This window comes from Oncorhynchus mykiss, chromosome 3 (genome assembly GCF_013265735.2).
Source record: "Oncorhynchus mykiss isolate Arlee chromosome 3, USDA_OmykA_1.1, whole genome shotgun sequence".
Classification (NCBI taxonomy): Eukaryota; Metazoa; Chordata; class Actinopteri; order Salmoniformes; family Salmonidae; genus Oncorhynchus; species Oncorhynchus mykiss.
In genome coordinates this window covers 38223635-38251433 of record NC_048567.1, presented here as the reverse complement: position 1 = coordinate 38251433, position 27799 = coordinate 38223635, and the positions used below count along the sequence as shown (strand labels likewise).

Sequence of the window (27799 nt, the reverse complement as noted above, 5' to 3'; positions counted from 1 at the left end):
ATGCGTTTCCCAAAACACCATGCAGAGAGAACGGTCGCTAAGTCATTGGAGCATGTGTCGATACTGATAGGATCTAAAGAAAGGGAGTGCTGCTCTCGGATCAGCTTTCTCCATTCAAATTTTACACAAACATAATAATTTCACAATACTGACTACGGATCAGCTCATAGAGAGAAACAGTATTACCACCTACGACTGCAAATATTGAGGCGGCTTATTCTAATGCTTACCCAATAAAAATGCACTAAAATCACAGATTTGGTAGATCATGATAAATTTGGAGACAAATTACAGACAGTAGCCTACAAGTAGCAAAATAGAACTAAATTAATTGAACATTTTTATTTCACCTTTATTTAACCAGGTAGGCTAGTTGAGAACAAGTTCTCATTTGCAACTGCGACCTGGCCAAGATAAAGCATAGCAGTGTGAACAGACAACACCACAGAGTTACACATGGAGTAAACAATTAACAAGTCAATAACACAGTAGAAAAAAAAGAGAGTCTATCTATATACATTGTGTGCAAAAGGCATGAGGAGGTAGGCGAATAATTACAATTTTGCAGATTAACACTGGAGTGATAAATGATCAGATGGTCATGTACAGGTAGAGATATTGGTGTGCAAAAGAGCAGAAAAGTAAATAAATATAAACAGTATGGGGATGAGGTAGGTAAAATTGGGTGGGCTATTTACCGATAGACTATGTACAGCTGCAGCGATCGGTTAGCTGCTCAGATAGCAGATGTTTGAAGTTGGTGAGGGAGATAAAAGTCTCCAACTTCAGCGATTTTTGCAATTCGTTCCAGTCACAGGCAGCAGAGAACTGGAACGAAAGGCGGCCAAATGAGGTGTTGGCTTTAGGGATGATCAGTGAGATACACCTGCTGAAATGTATTTCAACGGACAAACAATGTGATTCTATGTTTAGCGGATATCTTCTGTGTATAAAGTGAGGCCAAAAAAGAATAATGGCACACTTAGCTGTCCTACGAGTGGTCTGAGGCAGGCATTATGAGTGTTTTCAAGTACAACGTTAATAACGATAGTTTGGGAAACAGCTCTGAGATTTAACGATGCTCCAACGAAGGTTCTAACAATGAACATAGCCTTGAGCTGCTTTTGGGAAACCGGGCCGTCAACTTACAATCAAATGATTAGTTGAATCAGGTGTGCTAGTACTGGAATAGATCAAATAGGTGATATGGCTGGGGGTACACAAGCAGTGGTTTGGGAAACACTGCTGTAGATAAATCATAGAGATACTGAAATTAGCTTTGTTTCCAACTTTGTGCTCTTATTCAAAAATCAAACCATGGCAGCGTTTACTGAAATAGATACATGGAAAAGCTACAATCCATATTGCAGTCAATGTAAGATACATGGGTACAATAAAACAAATCCATGTGTGTTTCAGCACCACATTTATTTCTCAGTAAGGACAGAGAGCCTAATCCTGTGAAACAATTGTCTGCACAATAGTATTGTGAAAGTTTGAGATTTACTTAAGTATATTTAACATAAAGTTTCATTTGACTTTGATCTAATAAAAAAAAGGATATACTGTATGTGGGCTTCTCTAGCTCCGGTGCCTCTTCATGTGTAGAGCCAGGTGGTCAGACCGGGAGAAACAGCGGTTACACACAACACACTGGAATGGCTTGGCCCCTGTGTGTTTCCTAAAGTGGCGTGTCAGCTCGTCAGAACGAGCAAAGCGCCACTCGCATTCCTCCCAGGAGCATTGGTACGGCTTCTCTCCTGGAATGCAGCACACAATGACATTATTCAACAGCAGAAACAGGGTTGATTATGGTGTCACAAATGTACAGTACTAACTAAATACTTAACTATAATATTTGTTTTTATAAGGTCAGTAAAGATATTTCATATTTTACACAATTATTAAATAATAGATAGGCATAAAAGCACAAACAAGGCAACATTTAGGTTTTAGTTGTTTAATTTAGCCGTTTAAAACATGTTCGACAACATGTGGCAACATTTGGTGGGCCAGATCTCATTTAGCATTCAGAATGCATCTGCATGCCAAAAGCATTATTTTGCCTGGCAACATAACATACTGGCCCCCCAAAATAAGAGACGAGTTGCCCATAACAGGACTTTTATAATGTTACCAGTACCATTTACCCGTATGTGTCCGCAAATGGGCCTTTAAATGGGAGGACTTGGTGTAGACTTTCTTACATCCTGACGAAAAAGAATGGAACCAAATGCATGTCATTACAACATAACTATAATTGATTAACAAGAATAACATCCTACATCTGACAGAGTGGTGTTAATGGTCATGATTGAATTATAAACCACACAATGCATTCAATTCATGCTTATAAATCAAGTTAGACTTTTATGGAACCGTTTAATGTTCTGTTTGTTTGATCTTTCTGATTCAATTCCATGGGTTTCAAGAACATAATCATCTAATCTCCAACTAGTCTTTATTACTCAAAAGCAAACCAAAGCCTCTCTCCCACTGCAGATGTAGGATCTTAATTTCAGCCAGTTTGCTACAGGTGGATAATATTCCTGCAGCAACAGAACATTGGAATTATTGAATTTATTATTTCTTATGGATATTTTGATACATTTTTCGTAAGGGAAAGTCAAGTCTGGAACTTCAAAGTGGAAATAACACACTTCAAAAGCCTTTTAAACCTTAAAATACCCAACTTCGACTACCGAGTTTAGACAGACTTTAGTGCAGGAATAATCAACTAGATTCACCTGCGGGCCATTTTTTTCTTGAGCAGATGGTCAGTGAGCCGAAACGTATTTACAAATAATTTGTAGACTGCAAATTGACCACAAGAAGCCCAAAAAGATACAGTATAATATTTAACTAAAACAATAATTTCAAACCTTCCTTCAAAATTGTATACGATTAAAAGTATCTCTATTATGCATGGGAATATCTGGGAACAAGTTTCCAAAATACTACTCATTCAAGGGGTTTTTCTTTATTTTTACTATTTTCTACATTGTAGAAAAATAGTGAATACATCAAAACTATGAAATACACATATGGAATCATGCAGTAAGCAAAAAAAGTGTTAAACAAATCAAAATATCTTTTTGATCTTTCAAAGAAGCCACCCCTTGCCTTGACAGCTTTGCACACTCTTGGCATTCTCTCAACCAGCTTAACTTGGAATGCTTTTCCAACAGTCTTGAAGGAGTTCCCACATATGCTGAGCACTTGTTGGCTGCTTTTTCTTCACTCTGTGGTCCAACTCATCCTAATCCAGCTAGCCAGCCTAGTGGTTAGAGTGTTGGGCTAGTAACCAAAGGTTGCAAGTTCAAATCCCCGAGCTGGCAAGGTACAAATCTGTCGTTCTGCCCCTGAACAGGCAGTTAACCCACTGTTCCTAGGCCGTCATTGAAAATAAGAATTTGTTCTTAACTGACTTGCCTGGTTAAATAAATGTAAAAAAAAAAAAAAAATTAAATGGGTAGAGGTCAGGTGATTGTGGAGGACAGGTCATCTGATGCAGCACTCCATCACTCTCCTTCTTGGTCAAATAGCCCTTACACAGCCTGGAGGTGTGTTGAGTCATTGTCCTGTTGGAAAACAAATGATAGTGGGACAAAGTGCAAACCAGATGGTGTGGCGTAACGCTGCAGAATGCTGTGGTAGACATGCTGGTAAAGTGAACCTTAATAGTGATCTCTAAATAAATCACAGACAATGTCATCATAAAAGCTCCCCCACACCATCTCACCTCCTCCTCCATTCTTCACGGTGGGTCCCACAAGCGGAGATCATCCGTTTACCTACTCTGTGTCTCACAAAGACACGGCGGTTGGAACCAAAAATCTCAAATTTAGACTCCAGACCAAAGGACAGATTTCCAACGGTCTAATATAATCTGCTCATGTTTCTTGGCCCAAGCAAGTATCTTTTTATTATTGGTGTCCTTTAGTAGTGGTTTCTTTGCAGCAATTTGACCATGAAGGCCTGATTCACGTAGTCTCATCTGAACAGTTGATGTTGAGATGTGTCTGTTACTTGAACTCTGTGAAGCATTTATTTATGCTGCAGTTTCTGAGGCTGGTAACTCTAATAAATGTATCCTCTGCAGCAGAGGAAACTCTGGGTCTTCCTTTCTTGTGGCGGTCCTCATGAGAGACAGTTTCATCATAGCACTTGATGATTTTTGCTACAGCACTTGAATACACTTTTAAAGTTCTTGAACTTTTCAGGATTCACTGACATTCATGTCATAAAATAATGATGGACTGTTGTTTCACTTTTCTTATTTGAGTTGTTCGTACCATAATATGGACTTGGTCTTTTACCAAATAGGGTAAAAGACCAAAGTCTTCTGTATACCACCCCTACCGAGTTTCTTTCTTTCTTAATGCGCTTGAGCAAATCAGTTGTGTTATGACAAGGTAGGGGTGGTATACAGAAGATTTTGGTCTTTTACCCTATCTTGTCATAACACAACTGATTTGCTCAAACGCATTAAAAAGAAAGAAAACCCACAAATTAACCTTCAACAAGGCACTCCTGTCAATTGAAATGCATTACAGGTGACTGACTACCTGACAGAATACCAAGAGTGTGAAAAGCTGTCAGCTAGGAAAAAGGGTGGCTTCTTTGAAGAATCTGAAATATAAACTCACCAAGAAAAGAAATGTCCCTTTTTCAGGACCCTGTCATTCAAAGATAATTAGTAAAAACTAACACTAACTAACACTAACAGCTTACAGACGGTAGACAATTAAGGTCACAGTTATGAAAACTTAAGACACTAAAGAACGATGCCCAGGGTCCCTACTCATCTGAGTGAACTTGCCTTAGGCATGCTGCAAGGAGGCATGAGGACTGCAGATGTGGCCAGTGCAATAAATTGCAATATCAGTACTGTGAGACACCAAAGACAGCGCTACAGGGAGACAGAACGGATAGCTGATCGCCCTCGCAGTGGCAGACCACGAGTGACAACACCTGCACAGGATCGGTACATCACACCTGCTGGACAGGTACAGGATGGTAACAACAACTGCCCGAGTTACACCAGGAACGCACAATCCCTCCATCAGTGCTCAGACTGTCCGCAATAGGCTGAGAGAGGCTGAACTGAGGTCTAGGGCCATTCCCCCCAGAAATGTCCGGAAACTTGCAAGTACCTTGGTGGAATAGTGGGGTAACATCTCACAGCAAGAACTGGTAAATTTGGTGCAGTCCATGAGGAGGATATGAACTGCAGTAATTAATGCAGCTGGTGGCCACACCAGATACTGACTGTTACTTTTGATTTTGACAACCCCCCCCACATTATTCAATTTCTGTTAGTCACATGTCTATGGAACTTGTTCCGTTTATGTCTCAGTTGTTGAATCTTGTTATGGTCATTCAAATATTTACAAATGTTAAGTTTGCTGAAAATAAACACAGTTGACAGCGAGAGGACGTTTATTTTTATGCTAAGTTTATTTTGATTTGTTTAAGACTTTTTTTGGATACTACATAATTCCAAATGTGTTTTTTCATAGTTTTGATGTCTTCACTAATATTCTACTATGTAGAAAAAGGTTAAAAAAAATAAAGAAAAACCCTAGAATGAGTTAGTGTGTCCAAAGCTTTGACTGGTACTGTATATACACTGCTCAAAAAAAGGGAACACTAAAATAACACATCCTAGATCTGAATGAATGAAATATTCTTGTTAAATACATTTTTCTTTACATAGTTGAATGTGCTGACAACAAAATCACACAAAAATTATCAATGGAAATCAAATTTATCAACCCATGGAGGTCTGGATTTGGAGTCACACTCAAAATTAAAGTGGAAAACCACACTACAGGCTTATCCAACTTTGATGTAATGTCCTTAAAACAAGTCAAAATGAGGCTCAGTAGTGTGTATGACCTCCCTACAACGCCTGGGCATGCTCCTGATGAGGTGGCGGATGGTCTCCTGAGGGATCTCCTCCCAGACCTGGACTAAAGCATCCGCTAACTCCTGGACAGTCTGTGGTGCAACGTGGCGTTGGTGGATGGAGCGAGACATGATGTCCCGGATGTGCTAAATTGGATTCAGGAATGGGGAACAGGCGGGCCAGTCAAATAGCATCAATGCCTTCCTCTTGCAGGAACTGCTGACACACTCCAGCCACATGAGGTCTAGCATTGTCATGCATTAGGAGGAACCCAGGGCCAACCGCCCCAGCATATGGTCTCACAAGGGGTCTGAGGATCTCATCTCGGTACCTAATGGCAGTCAGGCTACCTCTGGCGAGCACATGGAGGGCTGTGCGGCCCCCCAAAGAAATGCCACCCCACACCATGTCTGACCCACCACCAAACCGGTCATGCTGGAGGATGTTGCAGGCAGCAGAACGTTCTCCACGGCGGTCTCCAGACTCTGTCACGTCTGTCACATGTGCTCAGTGTGAACCTGCTTTCATCTGTGAAGAGCACAGGGCGCCAGTGGCGAATTTGCCAATCTTGGTGTTCAATGGCAAATGCCAAACTTCCTGCACGGTGTTTGGCTGAAAGCACAACCCCCACCTGTGGACGTCGGGCCCTCATACCACCCTCATGGAGTCTGTTTCTGACCGTTTGAGCAGACACATGCACATTTGTGGCCTGCTGGAGGTCATTTTGCAGGGCTCTGGCAGTGCTCCTCCTGCTGCTGCTGGGTTGTTGGCCTCCTACGGCCTCCTCCACGTCTCCTGATGTACTGGCCTGTCTCCTGGTAGCACCTCCATGCTCTGGACACTACGCTGACAGACTCAGCAAACCTTCTTGCCACAGCTCGCATTGATGTACCATCCTGGATGAGCTGCACTACCTGAGCCACTTGTGTGGGTTGTAGACTCCGTCTCATGCTACCACTAGAGTGAAAGCACCACCAGCATTCAAAAGTGACCAAAACATCAGCCAGGAAGCATAGGAACTGAGAGTGGTCTGTGGTCACCACCTGCAGAACCACTCCTTTATTAGGGGTGTCTTGCTAATTGCCTATAATTTCCACCTGTTGTCTATTCCATTTGCACAACAGCATGTGAAATTTATTGTCAATCAGTGTTGCTTCCTAAGTGGACAGTTTGATTTCACAGAAGTGTGATAGACTTGGAGTTACATTGTGTTGTTTAAGTGTTCCCTTTATTTTTTTGAGCAGTGTATTTATTTTCTATGCTCAGAAAACATGGGGAGGGCCACATAAAACAACCCACGGGCCAAATTCGGCCCACGGGCCGCCAGTTTGGGAACCCTGCTTTAGTGAATTGAGACTACCTGCCATGTCTCCTCACCTGGAATGTCACAGTGATGTATCCTCCTCCTCTCCAGGTCAGTGTTATTCCTGCGGTTAAACCTCTCTGGAACCGATTGAGCCAACTTTGGGGAGACTGGCCCAACACCAGGGTTCTGGCCTGTTCCAAGACTAGAACTTTGGCTTTGTCCAAGACCTGGACTCTGAACTAATCTAAGACATTTGCTCAGAACTGGTCCTAGACCAGAGCTTGGGACTTGCCTAAGAACAGGTCTTAGTTTCGAAGCAATACTGGCTGCATAAGATGAAGGCAGAGAACGATTCTGGATCAGCTCTTTCCCTCTGTCTGGGCTCCCTGGCTCAGAGTTAGGCGGGGACGGAGGAAGATAGTCTGGTCGCTGCTGCGAATGGCTTGCAAACTGGGTTGTCAGACGATTGCCAAAATGTTGTGGGCTTCCCATAGATTTCACAACAATCTGGGGGGATGGTATGTGGACGTTGCCGAAAGGGACCGACAAGGAGGACATAGGGACCCTACTATGGAGGTTGGTGTTCACCGGGTGATCGGGCACCAGCTGCTCCAGCTCAGAGTTCAACAGCTGGAACAACGGAATGTCTGGGAAGTCCAGGGAGGGAATTTCCTGTTTAATGAACAGACTACTTCCTGTGTCTGTTGAAGCGCCATAAAGCCCAGGGTGTTCTGGAAGGGTTGTTGGACCAGGGTTGCACTGGCAACTGGGATGGATGAGGGAGTGGGAGAGAGGCTCTGTCTTGATGGGTCTCATAGGCCGACACAGGTTGGGGCACAGGTAGGTAACGTCAGGTAGGAGGGGACTCATGTTGATGCTGTATGGGGAACCAAGGTCCTCCGTTAAAGATGGCTGTCTGATGTCTGGGATATTCTGAGGAGGTGACAGATATTTGTCCATCTTGGAATTACCCTGCAAGGGGAAAAAAATAATGGAGTATTTGTGAGTTACATTTAATCCTAGGGCTGTGAAAGTTAACACGTGACATGTTAGTCGCAGTAAAAAAAAAAAGTGACACCGTTAATCACATCTCCATTTCTTCACCGCACGGAAACCTTTTAAGTGCACGTGTTTCCGCATGGACCCAGAACACAGCTACAGTCAATGCTTGCACCTTTAAATAGCTGAAGACAGTGTGCCTCTAGACAAAATCATGTGAAAGTTAGCATATGTTTTTTATTTCTGCCTGGGAAGAACTGAAAAGGAATAGGTTCATTCCCCACGATGAGGTAATCAATATAATAGTCAATAGCATGAGAGTAGGAGTAAGTGATAGAGAGAGTGGGTGTAGACCTACGCGTGTAAAGTTATCTAAACAGTACAGATGGTTACAATGTTTTCATAACATTGCTGGACAAGTTAAAAAGCTCTTTGTATCCATAGGCCAGTTTTTTTCTCCTATAGTCACACTCATTTAGAATGCCTGAAGTTTTAAAAGTACTTAAAGCTTTGTTTGTGTCTGTGTGTGAGAGAGAGAGTACATAATTACAGACATTGACCCTTTCTTTCTCAGCTTTTTCACCATCAAGCCACTAACACCTGTCTGATCACAGCCAAATTGCATTGTTTCTCAAAAGAACAGACATGGAAACAACCACACATTCACAGCCCAGTAAACTGTGATCATTCTACAGTGGTCAGTACGCTCAAACCGGTGTGACTAGAAAACTTATTTAGAACTTCCAGTTTCGATTGATGCAACAGTCAGCATTTGAGAAGGCCACACTGTTTCTTCACAGAAACATTTTGCACAAACACACTCCTTACAAAGTTATGTCCAGAATGTGACCAGTTATGTCCAGTTTATTTTTGGATGCAATGTTCAGACATTCACAGAATTAGCTACAGCATAACACAATAACCCAAACCGGAAAATGTAGGGTACAATTGTCCTAGCGCTTACTGGGGAAAGATTGACGCAACACAAGTGGTCATATTTTTATAACTCTCGGCTGAGAGAAACTACAATATGAATTAGCTAATAGCAATTACTATTTATAATTAATCACATCACAAGTGAGCTCACCATTGATCAAAATAATTGAGTAAATACTTTCTAAAAATCGAAAGTAATCCGACGATGGGTAGTTTGTGCGCGCCTCCATGTTTGTTTTTTCGCATCAACCAAAGATAAGAGACAAGAGGAGTTTGGTCTGTTTATAGTATGCATGTTGAAGGGGTGTGTCATCTACGATCATTCACTTCCCTTCATTCACTTCCAGACGTTTACCCGAAAGATGAGTGAACTATTCATGTACCTCAATATAACATCTTTGGTCTGACAGATTACGTGACACCCAGAATGCATGGTATAATGTCAACAAACATGGCGCCACACATACACGTAGCTGGCAAATAGCTTAGCATTAGCTCATTATAAATCAGCACAACCATCAAAAAAGTATTTTACACACATCATAGGTTTCCATTACAATCTATGCAATAATCGGAATGCATTATTCGTTACCAGTACTTGAAAACATGTGAATACAACTCTAAATACATTATGCTCCATACATACAGTTGAAGTCAGAAGTTTACATAAATTGAGTTTAAATCTATTTGGCTAAGGTGTTTCACAATTCCTGACATTTAATCATAGTAAAAATGACTTGTCTAGGTCAATTAGGATCACCACTTTATTTTAAGAATGTGAAATGTCAGAATAATAGTAGAGAGAATGACTTATTTCAGCTGTTATTTATTTCATCACATTCCCAGTTGGTCAGAAGTTTACAAACACCCAATTGGTATTTGGTAGCATTGTCTTTAAACTGTTTAACTTGGGTCAATCATTTCGGGTAGCCTTCCACAACCTTCCCACAATAAGTTGGGTGAATTTTGGCCCATTCCTCCTGACCGAGCTGGTGTAACTGAATCAGGTTTGTAGGCCTCCTTGCTCGCACATGCTTTTTCAGTTCTGCCAACACATTTTCTATAGAATTGAGGTCAGGGCTTTGTGATGGCCACTCCAATACCTTGACTTTGTTGTCCTTAAGCCATTTTGACACAACTTTGGAAGTATGCTTGGGGTCATTGTCTATTTGGAAGACCCATTTGCGACCAAGCTTTAACTTCCTGACTGATGTCTTGAGATGTTGCTTCAATATATCCACATCATTTTCCTCCTCATGATGTCGTTGATTTTGTGAAGTGCACCAGTCCCTCCTGCAGCAAAGAAAAACATGATGCTGCCACCCCTGTGCTTCATGGTTGGGATGGTGTTCTTTAGCTTGCAAGCCTCCCCCTTTTTTCTCCAAACATAATGATGGTCATTATGGCCAAACAGTTCTATTTTTGTTTCATCAGACCAGAGGACATGTCTCCAAAAAGTACAATCTTTGTCCCCATGTGCAGTTGCAAACCATAGTCTGGCTTTTTTATGGCGGTTTTGGAGCAGTGGCTTCTTCCATGCTGAGCAGCCTTTCAGGTTATGTCGATATAGGACTTGTTTTACTGTGGATATAGATACTTTTGTACCTATTTCTTCCAGCATCTTCACACTAAAGCCTCAAAACGTAAAATTGTCCGCAACGCTGAAATGGGCTACTTCTATGTGAATTAATGAGGAGGTGGAACACACCTCAATTCAAACTGTTGACTGAAAATAATTTGAAATTGACAAGTTGAAACATAGCCTATAGATAATTAGCAGGCAGCGTATGTTAACTGTCCTTTTGCGCAATAATCATATTTTGGAACAGTGAGCATATTCTGACATCACGCGCATAAAAAAAAACTCACGCCGTTAGAGATATTTGGAACTGATGTATGATAAGGTTAAAACTGCTTCATTTTATTTCCCTGACATCTGGAATCAAGGACTCAAAACCCCAATCTTTAAGGATGGAGAAAAATTTGACTCTAACAATTAGAGGCATTTGTTTGAACAGTAACCTGGGCAAGGTTTTCTGCAGTATTATAAATGTAAAGAGGTCTAAACTTCCTCAATAAGCACAATGTCTTGATTAAAAGCCAAATTGGATACAAACCGAAACAACGAAAGATGTACCAAAACATTTACAGCCTACACACCCTGATTGATAAACATGTCCACCAAAATAATATGAAAATGTACACTTGCTTTATCAACTTCCAAAAGGCATTTGATTCTATTTGGCATACAGGACCGTTCTACAAAGTTATTTAAAGCTGTGTAGGGGGCATCAAAATTAGCAAGAAAATAACAGAATTCTTTATCCAGGGTCTTCGCAGATGATCTGTGCCTGGTGTCACCCACAGCCCATGGCCTACAGCAGAGCCTGGGCCTCTGGCAGTAAACCCCAAAAATACTAAAATAATGATTTCCCAATGACAATCCAGATATCAGGGAAATAGACCACAGTTCTGAATTGGTACAAAACATATAGAGTACTGCACACACTACAATTACTCAACTGGACACCTTAATGATGCAGTGAATGAACAGAGAGAAAGCACGCAGGGCATTCTACACCGTTAATAAACCATTTAAAATTGAAATATTTGGCTAAAACTAATTGAATGTGTCATTGAAACAATTGCACTTTATGGCAGCGAGATGTGAGGTCCACTTGCAAAACAAGATTTCACTCAATGGGACAAACAACCCATTGAAACCCTGCATGCAGAGTTCTGTAAGATTCTTCTACATGTCCAGAGGAAAACTACAAACAATGCATGCAGGGCAGAATTAGGCCAATATAAACATCATAAACATCTAAAATACAGTGACCCCCCCCTCCTATCCTACCAAACCCTGCAATACCAAAATAGTGCAGTCAATCTCTTTTGTGTTGACACAGCAAAGACCTTGGAAGTAGTCATTCACCCAGCCTTGTCCAAATAATTCAAACCAGAGGGTGGCAGTAGCGTTGTTGGGCAATGCATATTTGTGCGTATTGCTTATGGTCTAGATTCCAATGTTACCACTTAAGGGCTTTCTACAAAATAACAACTTGTTGATACTAGCCAGATGGCCACAGCTAGATAACTACCTAGCAAAATGATGAATAAATAATTGAATTCCCTCTCCATAATCCCAGACTGCCAGTGCCAGCCCATAGCCTAATGTTTAGCTAGGATGCTAACGTTAGCATATTCACTAGCTAACAAGCCAATCCTTCACTGACATGGCCTATAACGTACATACATGTTCAGTATTCACAGACCCATCACTGTTACGGAGTCTAGTTGACAGGTAATCGACTAGCTGATCTGTTCTCTGGACCCCGTATGTAGGGACAATGCTTGATCAAGGCTATTGAACTTGACATTTCTGTGTCTTTATTCTTTAATCTAATATATCATATAGAAAGTTGTTGTTAGCTGGCTTGCTAGCATCACTACCTACCTCGATGGCTGAAGGCAAAGAGACTTCCTATTTCATCGCTATGGCAGTGAACATTCCACCACCAAAACCAATGGTTCTTACAGGGGACTGGAATACTAATTGGGACAGGGATGAATTCGAGGACTATGTGCTGGCAACAAGTCTACACGAAAAATCCAACAAGGTCCAAGCGGCAACTCTGAGGAGCTTAATGGGCAGCGAATGCAGGCATATCTACCGACACAATCTCACCCTCACAGCACAACAGGTTAATGCAAAGGCCATACTGAATGCATTGGAGAATTACTTCAAGCCCGCCAGGAACGTCATTTACGAGTGGTTCGTTTTTGGCGCTGCAAACAGGAAGAGAGTGAGTCAGTATACAACTTTGTAACCTGTTTGAGAGAAAGATCTGCTTCTTGTGAATAAGGGGGATTGAAAGATTAACTGATGTGTGTCAAAATAGTACTGGGATTTGCAAATTGTGACACGCGCTGGCATCTACTAAAAGAGAGGCGCTTATTAACATCAGTAACTGCCACTGAAATGTGCCGCACTGCCGAAGTCACTGACATGAGAATGAGAGTAATGGAAATGGAAACCCCACGCACCGACGCTGATACTGTTCATGCTGTTGCGAGGCAGACATTCAGACAATTCACCACGAATGGTGAACACAGACAGCCCCATAGCATGCAAATACTGTGGAATTGCAAACACACGAGGCAAAGACCACTGCCCTGCCTACGAAAAACCATGCAGAGCTTGTGGAACTAATAATCACCTTGCAAAAGTGTCTCAAAAGCAAAAGAAGGGTGAGTGAGGGCAAGATTCGCTGTGTTGATGGTGTCACTCAGTGTTCAGAGCAGAACAGTGAAAGTGACAATTACATGCATGAATCCATTGGGGCTGTACACTCAAGAGGGAAGAAATGGTTTGTGCCACTACGACTACACAACAAGCTGCAACAATGTCAACTGGATTCCGGTACTACGTGCCAGAATCAAGTTGTTAACATCTTCTCCTCTCAGACTCTAAATGTAAACGCCTGGGACTGATGCAGTTCCCCGTACCAAATGACCTGCACATTGTGGAGCATGTGCAACATGGATCTCTGTCCAAAGAACAACTACTCAGTAGATATGACGATGTATTCAATGAGCACAGTGAATCAGTACCTGGGGAGGTACACCTTGAATTGGATGAGAGTGTCAGTCCAGTGTGCTCCTCACAATGTGCCCATTGCATTGAAAGTGGCTGTGAAGGCCCAGCTGGACAAGTATGAGGCCGATGGCCACATGACATCTGTGACTGAACCAACTGACTGGATCAGCAATATGGTCATAGTGAAAAAGCCAGAGAAGTTGAGGGTCTGCATCGACCCAAAGCATCGGAACCAAGCACTAAAACATTCCTACTACATCATTGCCGACACTGGAGGATGTCCTCTACAAACTTCCCAAGGCCAGGATTTTCACCTTGGTGGATGACCGAGATGCATTCCTGCAATGCAAGCTGGACGAAGAAAGCAGCTTCATGACTACCTTCTGGACCCCCCGGATTTAGAAACGCTTGTTCAAGCTCATGTTTTGTGTCTCAGTGGCGCCTGAGGTATACCAACGCAAACAGGAAGAGTTACTGGCTGGGCTCAAGGGCATTGAACCCGTCGCTGATGATGTCCTGATCGTAGGCTGTGGTGACACAATGATGTGAAGCTCCTGGCACTGATGGAGCGCCCATGATCAGTTAAACTGTGCCTTGACCTGAAGAAGCTGCAGTTCAAGGTGAAAGACGTCACTTCCATGGCCACATTCTCTCGGCCAAAGGCCTGAAGCTGGAACAAGACAAAGTCAGAGCAATCCTCGACATGCCAAACCCATCTGATGCAAAAGGACTGCAGCGTCTCATCGGTTTTGCAAACTATTTTGCAAAGTTTATGCCACACCTATCAGTAGTCTGTGAGCCTCTGTGCCAGTTGCTGGACAAAGACACACGATGGCACTGGCTACCCAAACATGAGGCCGCAGTGCAGGAGATGAAATCTCTGGCTTCATCCATGCCAGCGCTACTACAACATTACGAAGCCTGTCACAATCCAGTGCAACTCCAGCTAAAGTGGACTTGGATACTGTCCTATGCTGGAAGGCCAGCCAGGTGCATTTGCCTCGAGAGCAAACCTATGCACAAATTGAGAGAGAGTGCCTCAGCACCATCTTCTCCTGCCAGCGCTTCCATCACTACTTATATAGTCGAGAGCTGGTCACCGCTGGAACTGACCACAAACCACTCATTGCCATATTCAGTAAACCTCTCCTCAACGTGCCCCCCAAGAGGTTTGAAAGCATGCTCCTGACTCTGCAAAACTACAGCCTGAAGGTCGTCTACAAGCCAGGACCAGAGATGTACATCTGCAACACACTGAGCATGGCACAATGTACAGGCAGAGGCACTGCCTATCAGCAGCAAGCCATCTGTTCGCTACAGCAGGAACAAGATGTTCAACAGATCAATCAGGCAGACTACTTAATTAAACGTCACAGATCACCGCCTAGCCCAGACCAGGCAACACACTGACAAGGACGAACACCTACAGTCACTGAAGTCCAAGGTTCTCACAGGTTGGCCGTACCTGAAATGAGAGACACCTTTCAGTGAGAGAATACTGGACCTTTCGAGATGAGATCAGCGTGCAAAATGGCATCTTGTTCAGAGGTCAGAAGGTCATTATCCCCAAATCACTACGTCCAGAGATGCTTACACTATACCCGCATACACTCCAGTCACGTAGGAGTTGACGCATGCTACCGCCAGGCACGTGAAACATAAAAAAAACTGTCCAAACATGCAAGAAGAAATTAAAGACCTTCAGCACATGCAACGAGTACGCTCATGAACAGCAAAAGGAAGCCATGATGTCACACAAACTGCCCACAAGGGCCTGGTAAATCGTCAGCATGGACTTATTCAGTCACAGACAAAAGGACTATATTCTCATTGTTGATCACTACTCTGTGTTAACTTGTCCTCTGTTTACATATAATTTAAAAAAATAAGATGACATCTGAAATAAAAAGAAAATGCATTTTCATTTGTTATGACTTGACTGTTAAGAACTTAATGTTGTGCTGTTACGTTTGCACTTTCTATTGAAAAGGATGATGAGTCTAGTTGATAGATAATCGACCAGCTGGGCTGTTCCCCGGACCCATATGTAGGGACTTGTACAACGCTTGAACAAGGCTACTGAACTTGACAGTTGTGTCTGTCTTTATTATTTAATCTAACATATCAATCACCCAGCAACAATCACGGAAATAAACCCCGTGAAGGCTACTGGAAATTGATGTGGCATAGGCTAATCTAGCCATGGTTTGGATACTTGGGGAATTTGGAGTATTGCATCCCTGGATTGAGCTACATGTTCCATCCATAACCAGTGCCAGCTCCGAGCTGCCGTTATAGGGAATGGAACCCGCTCCAACTCAAAAAGAAAAATGTAGTCGGATCTCTGGCTAACGGCTTCATACACTATCTCACTATTAAATTATATTTTTTTAGCAGCCATACCAGTGCTCTAGGAGAGAACGGAGAGAGTGGTGATCACGTTCATATAAACCAGTCAGCAGTAAAGCATTGATCGTGGAGGCTACACTGCTACATCTCCCGTAAAACCATCCATATCCCAAAAAAGACTATGCTGACCAACGGAAAACAAGATCACAATGCGCAACGTTGTCACTCTCCATGTGTCAATCAACATATTTTGAAACACATGTAGTCAGGCCTACAGTATTTGAAAAAACTAAACAAATGGAACCAGTGTGCATCGTTTGTGTGAATATTAGGGCCCGATTGAAGACTATCACATGCATACATGCATGCATAGTACATGAAAGAAATCCCCTCCAAGCAGCCGGGCTTCTGAACTAGTGCTCCTGTCTAGGCGATGGAAATCTACAGCTGAATTTAGACTCCACCTGCTGACTGTATGCGTTATGCATCTCCTTCTATACATTGAGATGGGAAACGTCTAATCTCAGTCCACTATTTGTCTGTACAAATTGGCTATTTTGCCTGGTAATTAGATGGCAGAATATTAGCCTATACTATAGCCTAAATATCAACGATGCCATACAATATCCTCGCTCAAACTGTAAATTCGCTTTCTAATTAAATACCGTACCAGATTGTAGTCGTGAAATTAAGCGCTTTCACCGATTGTATTCTTCATGTTGTTGAGGACTTGTCCATGACCATTATATTTTCCTCGCCCTTCTCTCAGCCTGTCCGCTAGTGGTTTTCAGTGTTCAGGTGCGTCCTGCCCCAGAGCGACCCGAACATCATTGGTTAATAAATCAGTGGTCATAAACGCTGATAATGTTATGTCCAGTAGTCCGCGAAAATGTGTGTAGGGGGGGGGTGTAATTTAGCATAGGACTAATTCTGATTTGAACAAATAGCTGAAACCATGCAGTTGTCTGCTGCCCACTCCCTCCTGTTTTGTGCTTGTCAAATTACGCAACTGCGTGATAGCAGTGTGTCTGTCTGTATAGGGAGTGGCTGTACATGTAGAAAAATAGACAAGATATGTTTCAATTGTAGAATAGACAGAACATAAGACTTAAAGTAATGATTACCTTTGCTTTTACATTCAGTTTCGAGGAGGGAAGACAAGTAAAAAGATACGTGGAAAGGCAGCAACGTGATTTGTGGGAAGATTAACCTCAAGTGTGAGGGAATCTATTAATTAATTCAGTTACTTGTTAACAGCCTCTTAAAATAACATTGTGACTCACAACTGCTCCTTTCCTCCAGCATTTTATCCGAATGTGTTGGATACCTAGGTCAAGTGTTGACCTAAGATATAGGACACCTGAATAAGAATGAATGATTCAGCAGTACAGCAAGTAGTTCCTCTTGTGACTCCAGGCTTTTTGAGGGCCTGTACAGAATCAATCCAACAAGTTCCTCCTCTCTATTCAAGTAGTATTCAAACCAGCATCAGTGCTTTTTAGTCCCTAGCCTATTCAAACTGCCTATAAAGTGTGAAATGTGATGATGAATGCTTGTTTATTTAATGTGTCAGTTTGTTAGGAGATGTGCTTGTTTCAAACTGTTCCTTCTATATGTGAACGGGAAACCATCCCTTATGTTCGTGTTAGTTGTTCAGTCTGTTAAACTGTACATTTTAAATGTAGGTCATTTAGCAGACACTCCTATTTTAATTTTTTATAAATGTTACCCCTTTTTCTCCCAAATTGCATGATATCCACTTGGTAGTTACAGTCATGTACCATCGCTGCAACTCCAGTACGGACTCGGGAGAAGCGAAGGTTGAGAGCCACGCGTCCCCCGAAACACAACCCTGCCAAGCCGCACTGCTTCTTGACACACCGCTCGCTTAACCCGGAAGCCAGCCGCACCAATGTGTCAGAGGAACAACTGGCGACCAAAGTCAGGGTGCATGCACCCGGCCCGCCACAAGGAGTCCCTAGAGTGCATTGCTACCTGTTTTAGTTCTTGCTTGTAAACAGGAATCAGAAGGTTAGAATTATGGTCAGATTTGCCAAATGGACGGTGGTGGAGAATTTGTACGCATCTCTGTGTGTGGAGTAAAGATGGTCTAGTTTTTTTCCCCTCTGGTTGCACCTTTAACATGTTAATAGAAATGAGGTCAAATGGATTTAAGTTTCCCTGCCTTCAAGTCCCCGGCCACTAGGAGCACTGCCTCTGGATGAGTTTTTTTCCTTTTTGCTTATGCTCGTATACAGCTCATATAGTGCGGTCTTAGTGCCAGCATCGGTTTGTGGCGGTAAATAGACAGCTATGAAAAATATAGATGAAATCTCTCTTGGTAAATATTGTGGTCTATAGCTTTTCATGAGATACTCTACCTCAGGTGAGCAAAACCTCAAGACTTCCTTACTATTAGATTTCATGCACCAGCTGTTGTTTACAAATATACACAGACCGCCATATGTGATAGCTTTTTTAGTTATCCCTAGCTACTGTTTAATTGTTTGAATCTGCATTTAACTTACTGGAGGCAGCTGTTCTATCTTGCCGATGCAGTGTAAACCCGACGACGATGAGACACCCTATAGGGAGGAGGTCAGAGACCTGGCCATGTGGTGCCAGGATAACTACCTCTCCCTCAACGTGACAAAGGAGAAGGAGGAGCAAGCACGCCCACATTCTCATCGACAGGGCTGTAGTGGAGCAGGTTGAGAGCTTCAAGTTCCTTGGTGTCCACCAACTAACTATCATGGTCCAAACACACCAAGATAGTCATGGAAGAGGGCATGACAAAGCCTATTACCCCTCATGAGACAGAAGATCTGGCATTGGTCCTCAGATCCTCAAAAAGTTATACAGCTGCACTATCGAGAGCATCCAGACTGGTTGCATCACTGCCTGGTATGGCAACTGCTCGGCCTGCAAGCGCAAGGCACTACAGAGGGTCGTGTATACGGCCTAGGACATCACTGGGGCCAAGCTTCCTGCCATCTAGGACCTCTTCACCCCCAATCCTCTTTATACGCTGCTGCTACTCTCTGTTTATTATCTATGCATAGTCACATTAACTCTACCTACATGTACATATTATCTAAATTGTCTCATCTAACCTGTGCCCCCCTGCACATTGACTATCGGTACCCCCTGTATATAGCCTCGCTACTGTTATTTTACTGCTGCTCTTTAATTATTATTATTTATTTTTTTTTACTTATCTATTTTTTACTTAACACTTATTTTTCTTAAAACTGCATTGTTGGTTAAGGGCTTGTAAGTAAGCATTCCACTGTAATGTCTGCACCTGTTGAATTTGGCGCATGTGACAAATAACATTTGATTTGATTTGATTTAAGGTGGATTTAACAATAAGCGATCATAGCTTTTACCTGGATTCACCTGGTCACTCCATGTTGGAAAGAGCAGGTGTTCTTAATATTTTGTATACTCAGCATATATCTCAGTGGCTGTAGTCTATTTTGTCCTGTATTGTAATAGACCAAGACTTAACATAGTTGACCATTGAAAAATCTTTAATCCTACGCATGACTTTGAAGGTTTGTGTACGTTTTTAAGTGCATCTGAGGCAACAGCTTTATTCATCATCTGTAGTTAAGATAATAAAAGTAACATGTTAGATTCAGTTACCACACACTTGACTTGTGGCAGTTGAGTAATGGTAAGCATTAGTGTAACCTGTTGAAACAGGAAACACAGGTATGACCATGTGTTGGCACAGCATAACAAACTTGAGGTTGAGGGAACAGTTAATTGCCCAAAACACCCAAACACACACACAGAGACAAAAACGTGCATGCATTCACACGCACGCACGAGCAAACACCCCCCCCACACACACACATTTTCACTTATTTTATTTATTTTTATTTCACCTTTATTTAACCAGGTAGGCTAGTTGAGAACCAGTTCTCATTTGCAACTGCGACCTGGCCAGGATAAAGCGTAGCAATTCGACACATACAACAACACAGAGTTACACATGGAATAAACAAAACATACAGTCAAAAATACAGTAGAACAAATTAAAACAAAAAGTCTATATACAGTGAGTGCAAATGAGGTAAGTTAAGGAAATAAATAGGCCATGGTGGCGAAGTAATTACAATATAACAATTAAACACTGGAATGGTAGATTGGCAGAAGATGAGTGTGCAGGTAGAGATACCTAAATAAATAAATAAATACCATTATGGGGATGAGGTAGGTAGATAGATGTGCTGTTTACAGATGGGCTATGTACAGGTGCAGTGATCTGTAAGCTGCTCTGACAGCTGGTGCTTAAAGTTAGTGAGGGAGATGTGAGTCTCCAGCTTCAGAGATTTTTGAAATTCGTTCCAGTCATGGGCAGCAGAGAACTGGAAGGAAAGACGACCAAAAGAGGAATTGGCTTTGGGGGTGACCAGTGAGATATATCTGCTGGAGCGCGTGCTACGAGTGGGTGCTGCCATGGTGACCAGTGAGCTGAGATAAGGCGGGGCTTTACCTAGCAGAGACTTGTAGATAACCTGTAGCCAGTGGATTTGGCGACAGGTATGAAGCGAGGGCCAACCAACAAGAGCGTACAGGTCACAATGGTGGGTAGTGTATGGGGCTTTGGTGACAAAACGGATGGCACTGTGATAGACTGCATCCAGTTTGTTGAGTAGAGTGTTGGAGGCTATTTTATAGATAACATCACCGAAGTCGAGGATCGGTAGGATGGTCAGTTTTACGAGGGTATGTTTGGCAGCATGAGTGAACGATGCTTTGTTGCGATATAGGAAGCCGATTCTAGATTTAATTTTGGATTGGAGATACTTAATGTGAGTCTGGAAGGAGAGTTTACAGTCTAACCAGACACCCAGGTATTTGTAGTTGTCCATGTATTCTAAGTCAGAGCCGTCCAGAGTAGTGATGCTGGACGGGCGGGCAGGTGTGGGCAGTGATCGATTGAATAGCATGCATTTAGTTTTATTTGCTTTTAAGAGCAGTTGGAGGCCACGGAAGGAGAGTTGTATGGCATTGAAGCTCGTCTGGAGGTTAGTTAACACAGTGTCCAAGGAGGGGCCAGAAATATACAGAATGGTGTCGTCTGCGTAGAGGTGGATCAGAGAATCACCAGCAGCAAGAGCGACCTCATTGATGTATACAGAAAAGAGAGTCGGCCCGAGAATTGAACCCTGTGGCACACCCATAGAGACTGTCAAAGGACCGGACAACAGTCCCTCCGGGTTGACACACTGAACTCTATCAGAGAAGTAGTTGGTAAACCAGGCTAACTCATTTGAGAAACCAAGGCTGTCGAGTCTGCCAATAAGAATGTTGTGATTGACAGAGTCGAAAGCCTTGTCCAGATCGATGAATACGGCTGCACAGTAATGTCTCTTATCGATGGTGGGTAGGATAGATATGAACAGGTTCCACTGTTCCTAGGCCGTCATTGAAAATAAGAATTTGTTCTTAACTGACTTGCCTAGTTAAATAAAGGTAATATATATATATATATATATATATATATATATATATATATATATATATATATAGGTCTGTAGCAGTTTGGGTCTAGAGTGTCACCCCCTTTGAAGAGGGGGATGACCGCGGCAGCTTTCCAATTTTTGGGAATCTCAGATTATACGAAAGAGAGGTTGAACAGGCTAGTAATAGGGGTTACAACAATTTCGGCAGATATTTTTAGAGAGGGTCCAGATTGTCTAGCCCGGCTGATTTGTAGGGGTCCAAATTTTGCAGCTCTTTCAGAATATCAGCTATCTGGATTTGGGTAAGGAGAAATGGTGGGGGCTTTGGCGGGTTGCTGTGGAGGGTGCCGGGCAGTTGACCCGGGTATGGGTAGCCAAGTGGAAAGCATGGCCAGCCGTAGAGAAACGCTTATTGAAATTCTCAATTATAGTGGATTTATCTGTGGTGACAGTGTTTCCTAGCCTCAGAGCAGTGGGCAGTTGGGATGAGGTGCTCTTATTCTCCATGGACTTTACAGTGTCCTAGAACTTTTTTGAGTTAGTACTACAGGAGGCAAATTTCTGTTTGAAAAAGCTTGCCTTAGCTTTTCTAACTGCCTGTGTATATTTGTTCCTAACTTCCCTGAAAAGTTGCATATCACGGGGGCTATTCGATGCTCATACAGAACGCCAGGATGTTTTTGTGCTGGTCAAGGGCAGACAGGTCTGGAGTGAACCAAGGACTAAATCTATTCCTAGTTCAACATTTTTGTAGAGGGGCATGCTTATTTATGATGGTGAGGAAGGCACTTTTAAAGAATAGCCAGGCATCATCTACTGACGGGATGAGGTCAATGTCATTCCAGGATACCCCGGCCAGGTCGATTAGAAAGGCCTGCTCGCAGAAGTATTTTAGGGAGCGTTTGACAGTGATGAGGGGTGGTCGTTTGACCGCAGACCCATTACGGATGCAGGCAATGAGGCAGTGATCGCTGAGATCTTGATTGAAAACAGCAGAGGTGTATTTAGAGGGCGAGTTAGTTAGGATGACATCTATGAGGGTGCCAGTGTTTACTGATTTGGGGTTGAACCTGGTAGGTTCATTGATAATTTGTGTGAGATTGAGGGCATCAAGCTTAGTTTGTAGGATGGCCGGGGTGTTAAGCATGTCCCAGTTTCGGTCACCTAGTAGCACGAGCTCAGAAGATAGATATGGGGCAATCAATTCACATATGGTATCGAGGGCACAGCTGGGGGCAGAGGGAGGTCTATAACAAGAGGCAACAGTGAGACTTGTTTCTGGAAAGGTGAATTTTTAGAAGTAGAAGCTCAAATTGTTTGGGTACAGACTTAGATAGCCTGCAGAGTTCTGTATTACTATCTCTGCAGTAGATTGCAAGACCGCCCCCTTTGGCAGTTCTATCTTCGTGGAAAACGTTATATTAGGAATTGAAATTTCAAGGTTTTTGGTGGTTTTCCTAAGCCAGGATTCAGAAATGGCTAAGACATCTGGGTTGGCAGAGTGTGCTAAAGCAGTGAGTAAAACAAACTTAGGGAGTAGGCTTCTAATGTTAAGATACATGAAACCAAGGCTTTTACGTTTACAGAAGTCAACAAATGAGAGCACCTGTGGGGTTGGAGTGGAGCTAGGCACTGCAGGACCTGGATTAACCTCCACATCACCAGAGGAACAGAGGAGAAGTAGGATAACGGTACGGCTAAAGACTATAACAACTGGCCGTCTAGCACGTTCAGAACAGAGAGTAAAAGGAGCAGGTTTCTGGGCACGATAGCATAGATTCAAGGCATAGTGTACAGACAAAGGTAAGGTAGGATGTGAGTACATTGGAGGTAAACCTAGGCATTGAGTAATGAAGAGAGAGATATCGTCTCTAGAGATGTTTAAACCAGGTGATGTCATCGCATATGTAGGAGGTAGAACAACATGGCATCAAGCTTAGTTTGTAGGATGGCCGGGTTAAGGCATATTGAGCAGGGCTAGAGGCTCTACAGTGAAATAAGGCAGTAATCACTAACCAGGACAGTAATGGACAAGGCATATTGATATTAGAGAGAGGCATGCGTAGCCAAGTGAACATATGGGTCCAGTGAGTGGTTGGGCTGGCTGGGGATACAGCGATTCAGACAGTTAGCAGGCCGATGCTAACAAGCTACCAGTTAGTAGGCCGGGGCTAAACAAGCTAGTAGCTAGTAGACCGGGGCAAGATAGCAGTTAGCAGGCCGGGTTAGCAAGCAAGCAGTTAGCATGGACTAGCAGTTACAGACCGGGCAGGTAAGCTAGCAGTTAGCAGGCCAGGGCCGGAAACTAGCAGTTAGTAGACCGGGGCAAGCTAGCAGTTAGCAGGCCGGGTTAGCAAGCAGTTAGCAGGGGCTAGCAGTTAGCTGACCGGGTTAGCAAGCAAGCAGTTAGCAAGGGCTAGCAGTTAGCCGACCGGGTTAGCAAGCAAGCAGATAGCAGTGGCTAGAAAGTTAGCCTTTGGGGGACGTTGTGATGGGGCTAAGTCTGTTTTTGCCTCTTCGTTCGGTGACGTCGATAGACCAGTCATGGAATTAGTAGGGTTCCAAGTAGCTCTAGGTAGCTAGCAGGTCTAGCTGGTGAGCATAATGGGCCTTCAGCTGGCGTCACGCCTGAGTCCTCGGGCAGATTATGTCGGTATTCCAGTCGTAGGGGATCTGCGGGGTTCCATGCCCCGTACCGGCTGTAGAAGGGGTCCGGATATTGTAGCCCAGGAGTATGCTTCGGTGGTAGCACAGGAGCCCTGGCCGGGCTAGCTTCAAGCTAATTTGTGCTTGCTCTGGGATGGAAATGCTAACCAGGAGTAGTCATCCGGGATTGCGGTTAGCTAGTTGTGAAGATCCAGATGAAAATGTTCTGTTTGCGTTAGGAATCCGGGGATAAAAATAACAGGTCCGTTATGCTCTGGTTAGAGTCACGTTGTTCAAACTGACGAGAGCCTTCCGAGCTGAAGGTTAGCTGATGACCGCTGGCAATGGTTTGCTGACTGATAGCTGGTAGTTAGCTGGCTAGCTTCAGTTGAGGGATTCCAGATCCGAAGTAAATATAAATACTTTAGGAAAAAAAAGAAAAATCCACGCCACATTGGGTGAGGCGGGTTGCACTCACTCCTGTTAAAATAATGCTGTACATTACTGTACAAGCCAATTTAAAAATGTCTACAGTGCACTGTGTGTCATAAAGCAACTTTGTAAAGGTATCATCTCCTGCATGTCCCTGAATTAACAGTATGTAACTACAGTTGCTTGCGAAAGTATTCACCCCCTCGGTCGGCATTGTTCCTATTTTGTTGCCTTACAACCTGGAATTAAAATTGATTTCTGGGGGTTTGTATCATTTGATTTACACAACATGCCTACCATCTTGTAGATACACAATATGTTTTATTGTGAAACAAACAAGAAATAAGACAAAAAGACAGAAAACTTGAGCATGCAAACTATTAACCCCCCCAAAGTAAATACTTTGTAGAGACACCTTTTGCAGCAATTACAGCTGCAAGTCTCTTAGGGTATGTCTCCATAAGCTTGGCACATCCAGCCACTGGGATATTTGCCCATTCTTCAAGGAAAAATGGCTCCAGCTCCTTCAAGTTGGATGGGTTCCGCTGGTGTACAGCAATCTTTAAGTCATACCACAGATTCTCAATTGGATTGAGGTCTGGGCTTTGAATAGGCCATTCCAAGACATTTAAATGTTTCCCCTTAAACCTTTACTGCTTTAGCAGTATGCTTAGTGTCATTGTCCTGCTGGAAGTTGAACCTCCATCCTAGTCTCAAATCTCTGGAAGAATGAAACAGGTTTCTCACAAGAATTTCCCTGTATTTAGCACCATCCATCATTCCTTCAATTCTGACCAGTTTCCCAGTCCCTGCCGATGAAAAACACCCCCACAGCATGATGCTGCCACCACCATGATGGTGTTCTTGAGGTGATGAGAGGTGTTGGGTTTGTGCCAGACATAGCGTTTTCCTTGATGGCCAAAAAGGTACATTTTAGTACCAGAGTAACTTCTTCCATATGTTTGGGGAGTCTCCCACATGCCTTTGGCGAACACCAAACGTGTTTGATTATTTTTCTCTTAAAGCATAGCTCTGTGCGGCTTCAAATGGTCCTATGGACAGATATGTCAATCTCCACTGTGGAGCTTTGCAACTCCTTCAGTGTTATCTTTGGTCTCTTTGTTGCCTCTCTGATTAATGCCATCCTTGCCATCCTTGCCTGGTCCATGAGTTTTTGTCCTTTCTTGGCAGGTTTGTTGTGGTGCCATATTCTTTCCATTTTTTAATAATGGATTTAATGGTGCTCCGTGGGATGTTCAAAGTTTCTGATATTTTTTTATAACCCAACCCTGATCTGTACTTCTCCACAACTTTGTCCCTGACCTGTTTGGAGAACTCCTTGGTCTTCACAATGCCGCTTGCTTGGTGGTGCCCCTTGCTTAGTGGTGTTGCAGACACCACTTTAAGAACAGGTGTATATATACCGAGATCATGTGACAGATCATGTGACACTTAGATTGCACACAGGTTGACTTTGTTTAACTAATTATGTGACTTCTGAAGGTAATTGTATGCACCAGATCTTATTTAGGGACTTCATAGCAAAGGGGGTGAATACCAATGCACCCACCACTTTTCAGTTTAATACATTTTTTTTGTTGAGACAAGTTATTTTTACATTTTAATTTCACCAATTTTGATTATTTTGTGTATGTCCATTACATGAAATCCAAATAACAAATATATTTAAATTACAGGTTGTAATGCAGCAAAATAGAAAAAACGCCAAGGGGGGTGAATACTTTTGCAAGGCACTGTAGCATGTGACAGAGAAATGGTTAGCTTTCACACCTTCTGAACACTATCCTTATGAAAAGTGTGTCAGGATTGCACATGCTGTAGCCTACAGTTTACTCTAAGAACCATTCCTCGCAAATATCCAATTCAACATTCGAGGTCATGCCAAAATGTGAGCAATGCTGGTTGTTTCATTTGTACAGTTTCAAAATATTTTTTGTTTATTTGATGATACATACATTTCTCCTTGTCTCTTCAGCAACATTACTGTCATGTCAGCATCATGCCAATAGATTATAAGCACAACAGTATCAGGTCGCCATTGTAATATAGGTTTTTCCTGGTTAAATAAAGGTGAAATAAAATAGCCTTTCATTTTATTTTTGATGCAGGAATGTATATGCTACTGTACTTCAAGTGGCACCTCAGACTCCTTTTCACCTCATTTAACACCTGATTTATTTAACTAAAGGTGGTACAGGTATGTGATGACATTGTGGGGGTGGGCCTCCTATTTTATTTTATTTTGTTCCTCAATCAAATGGGGGAGGTCGATGACATCACAAATTCCCATCAGAACAACTACTTGAATATCCTATTCCTTGAATTTTCCTTGAAAACATGACTTTGTTAAACAATTATTTGTCCCGTTATTGTATTTATACTTGGGATATCACTTTTCAATAGAAAAAGTTTAAAAATCAATGGAGTATATATTTAAATAGTAGATTTTTGATCACAGAATAAGTGGAGTTATGCCCATTGAAACAACTATTATGCTGAAAATATGGAAGATATTGTTTCATTTATACGGAATTACTTCAAAGATAAAAAATGTTTTGCCGTAAGTGCCCCCTCAAAAAAGTAAATGCATTATGTCTCTGAATAGGATTTCAAATTGGTTATTGTCATACAGTACAGTATATACATAATGAAATAGTAATGTATGTACAGTATATATACACTGAATGGTACATTCACAACAAACCTTTTATATTTGCCAATAAAAAAACAACTCTTAACAGACATCATGCCATTTCAAAGACATACTGTATCATCTTGACATATCATATAGCACTGTCTCCAGTATCCCATTTAAATATGCATGTGCTGCTACTTTCTTCTCTGTCCACCCTTGTGGTTGGTCATATTAGTCCATGACCACAAGAGAGAGATTGCATTTGGATGGTTGTGATGCGGTGAACACATGCTGGCATTCTGGCATTTCCTCTGAGCTATGGTCCAGTTGTTAGGCATATTCTAAAGTTGTAATATTGGGGATCTGTGGGAGGGCTCGGCTGACATTCACCATAGAGGAAGACCCAGGGCCAAGTACGCCAGTTGGGCCGCTTGGATGCTCAGATGCTCCAGGATATAAATGGCACCGGGTAAAAGGTAACCCTCCG

The 27799-nt window shown here is 42.6% G+C and overlaps 1 protein-coding gene across 3 annotated transcripts; it reads right to left on the bottom strand.

Annotated features, from left to right (window-relative positions):
- Positions 1-1411: 1411 nt before the first annotated feature.
- LOC110519944 (Krueppel-like factor 5) lies at positions 1412-17091 on the bottom strand. Of its 3 annotated transcripts, none has more exons than XM_021596835.2 (4): positions 16772-17091; positions 7289-8189; positions 2144-2210; positions 1412-1760 (listed from the first exon to the last, which is right to left on the bottom strand). In XM_021596835.2, the coding sequence occupies exons 2-4, from the start codon at positions 8175-8177 to the stop codon at positions 1703-1705; spliced, it is 1014 nt and encodes a 337-aa protein (XP_021452510.2). In that variant the 5' UTR covers positions 8178-8189; positions 16772-17091; the 3' UTR covers positions 1412-1702. The 3 variants fall into 3 exon arrangements, with proteins under 3 accessions (XP_021452510.2, XP_021452508.2, XP_021452509.2); XM_021596833.2 differs by having other exon boundaries at positions 2151-2210; XM_021596834.2 differs by lacking the exon at positions 2144-2210.
- Between the last annotated feature and the right edge of the window lie 10708 nt (positions 17092-27799).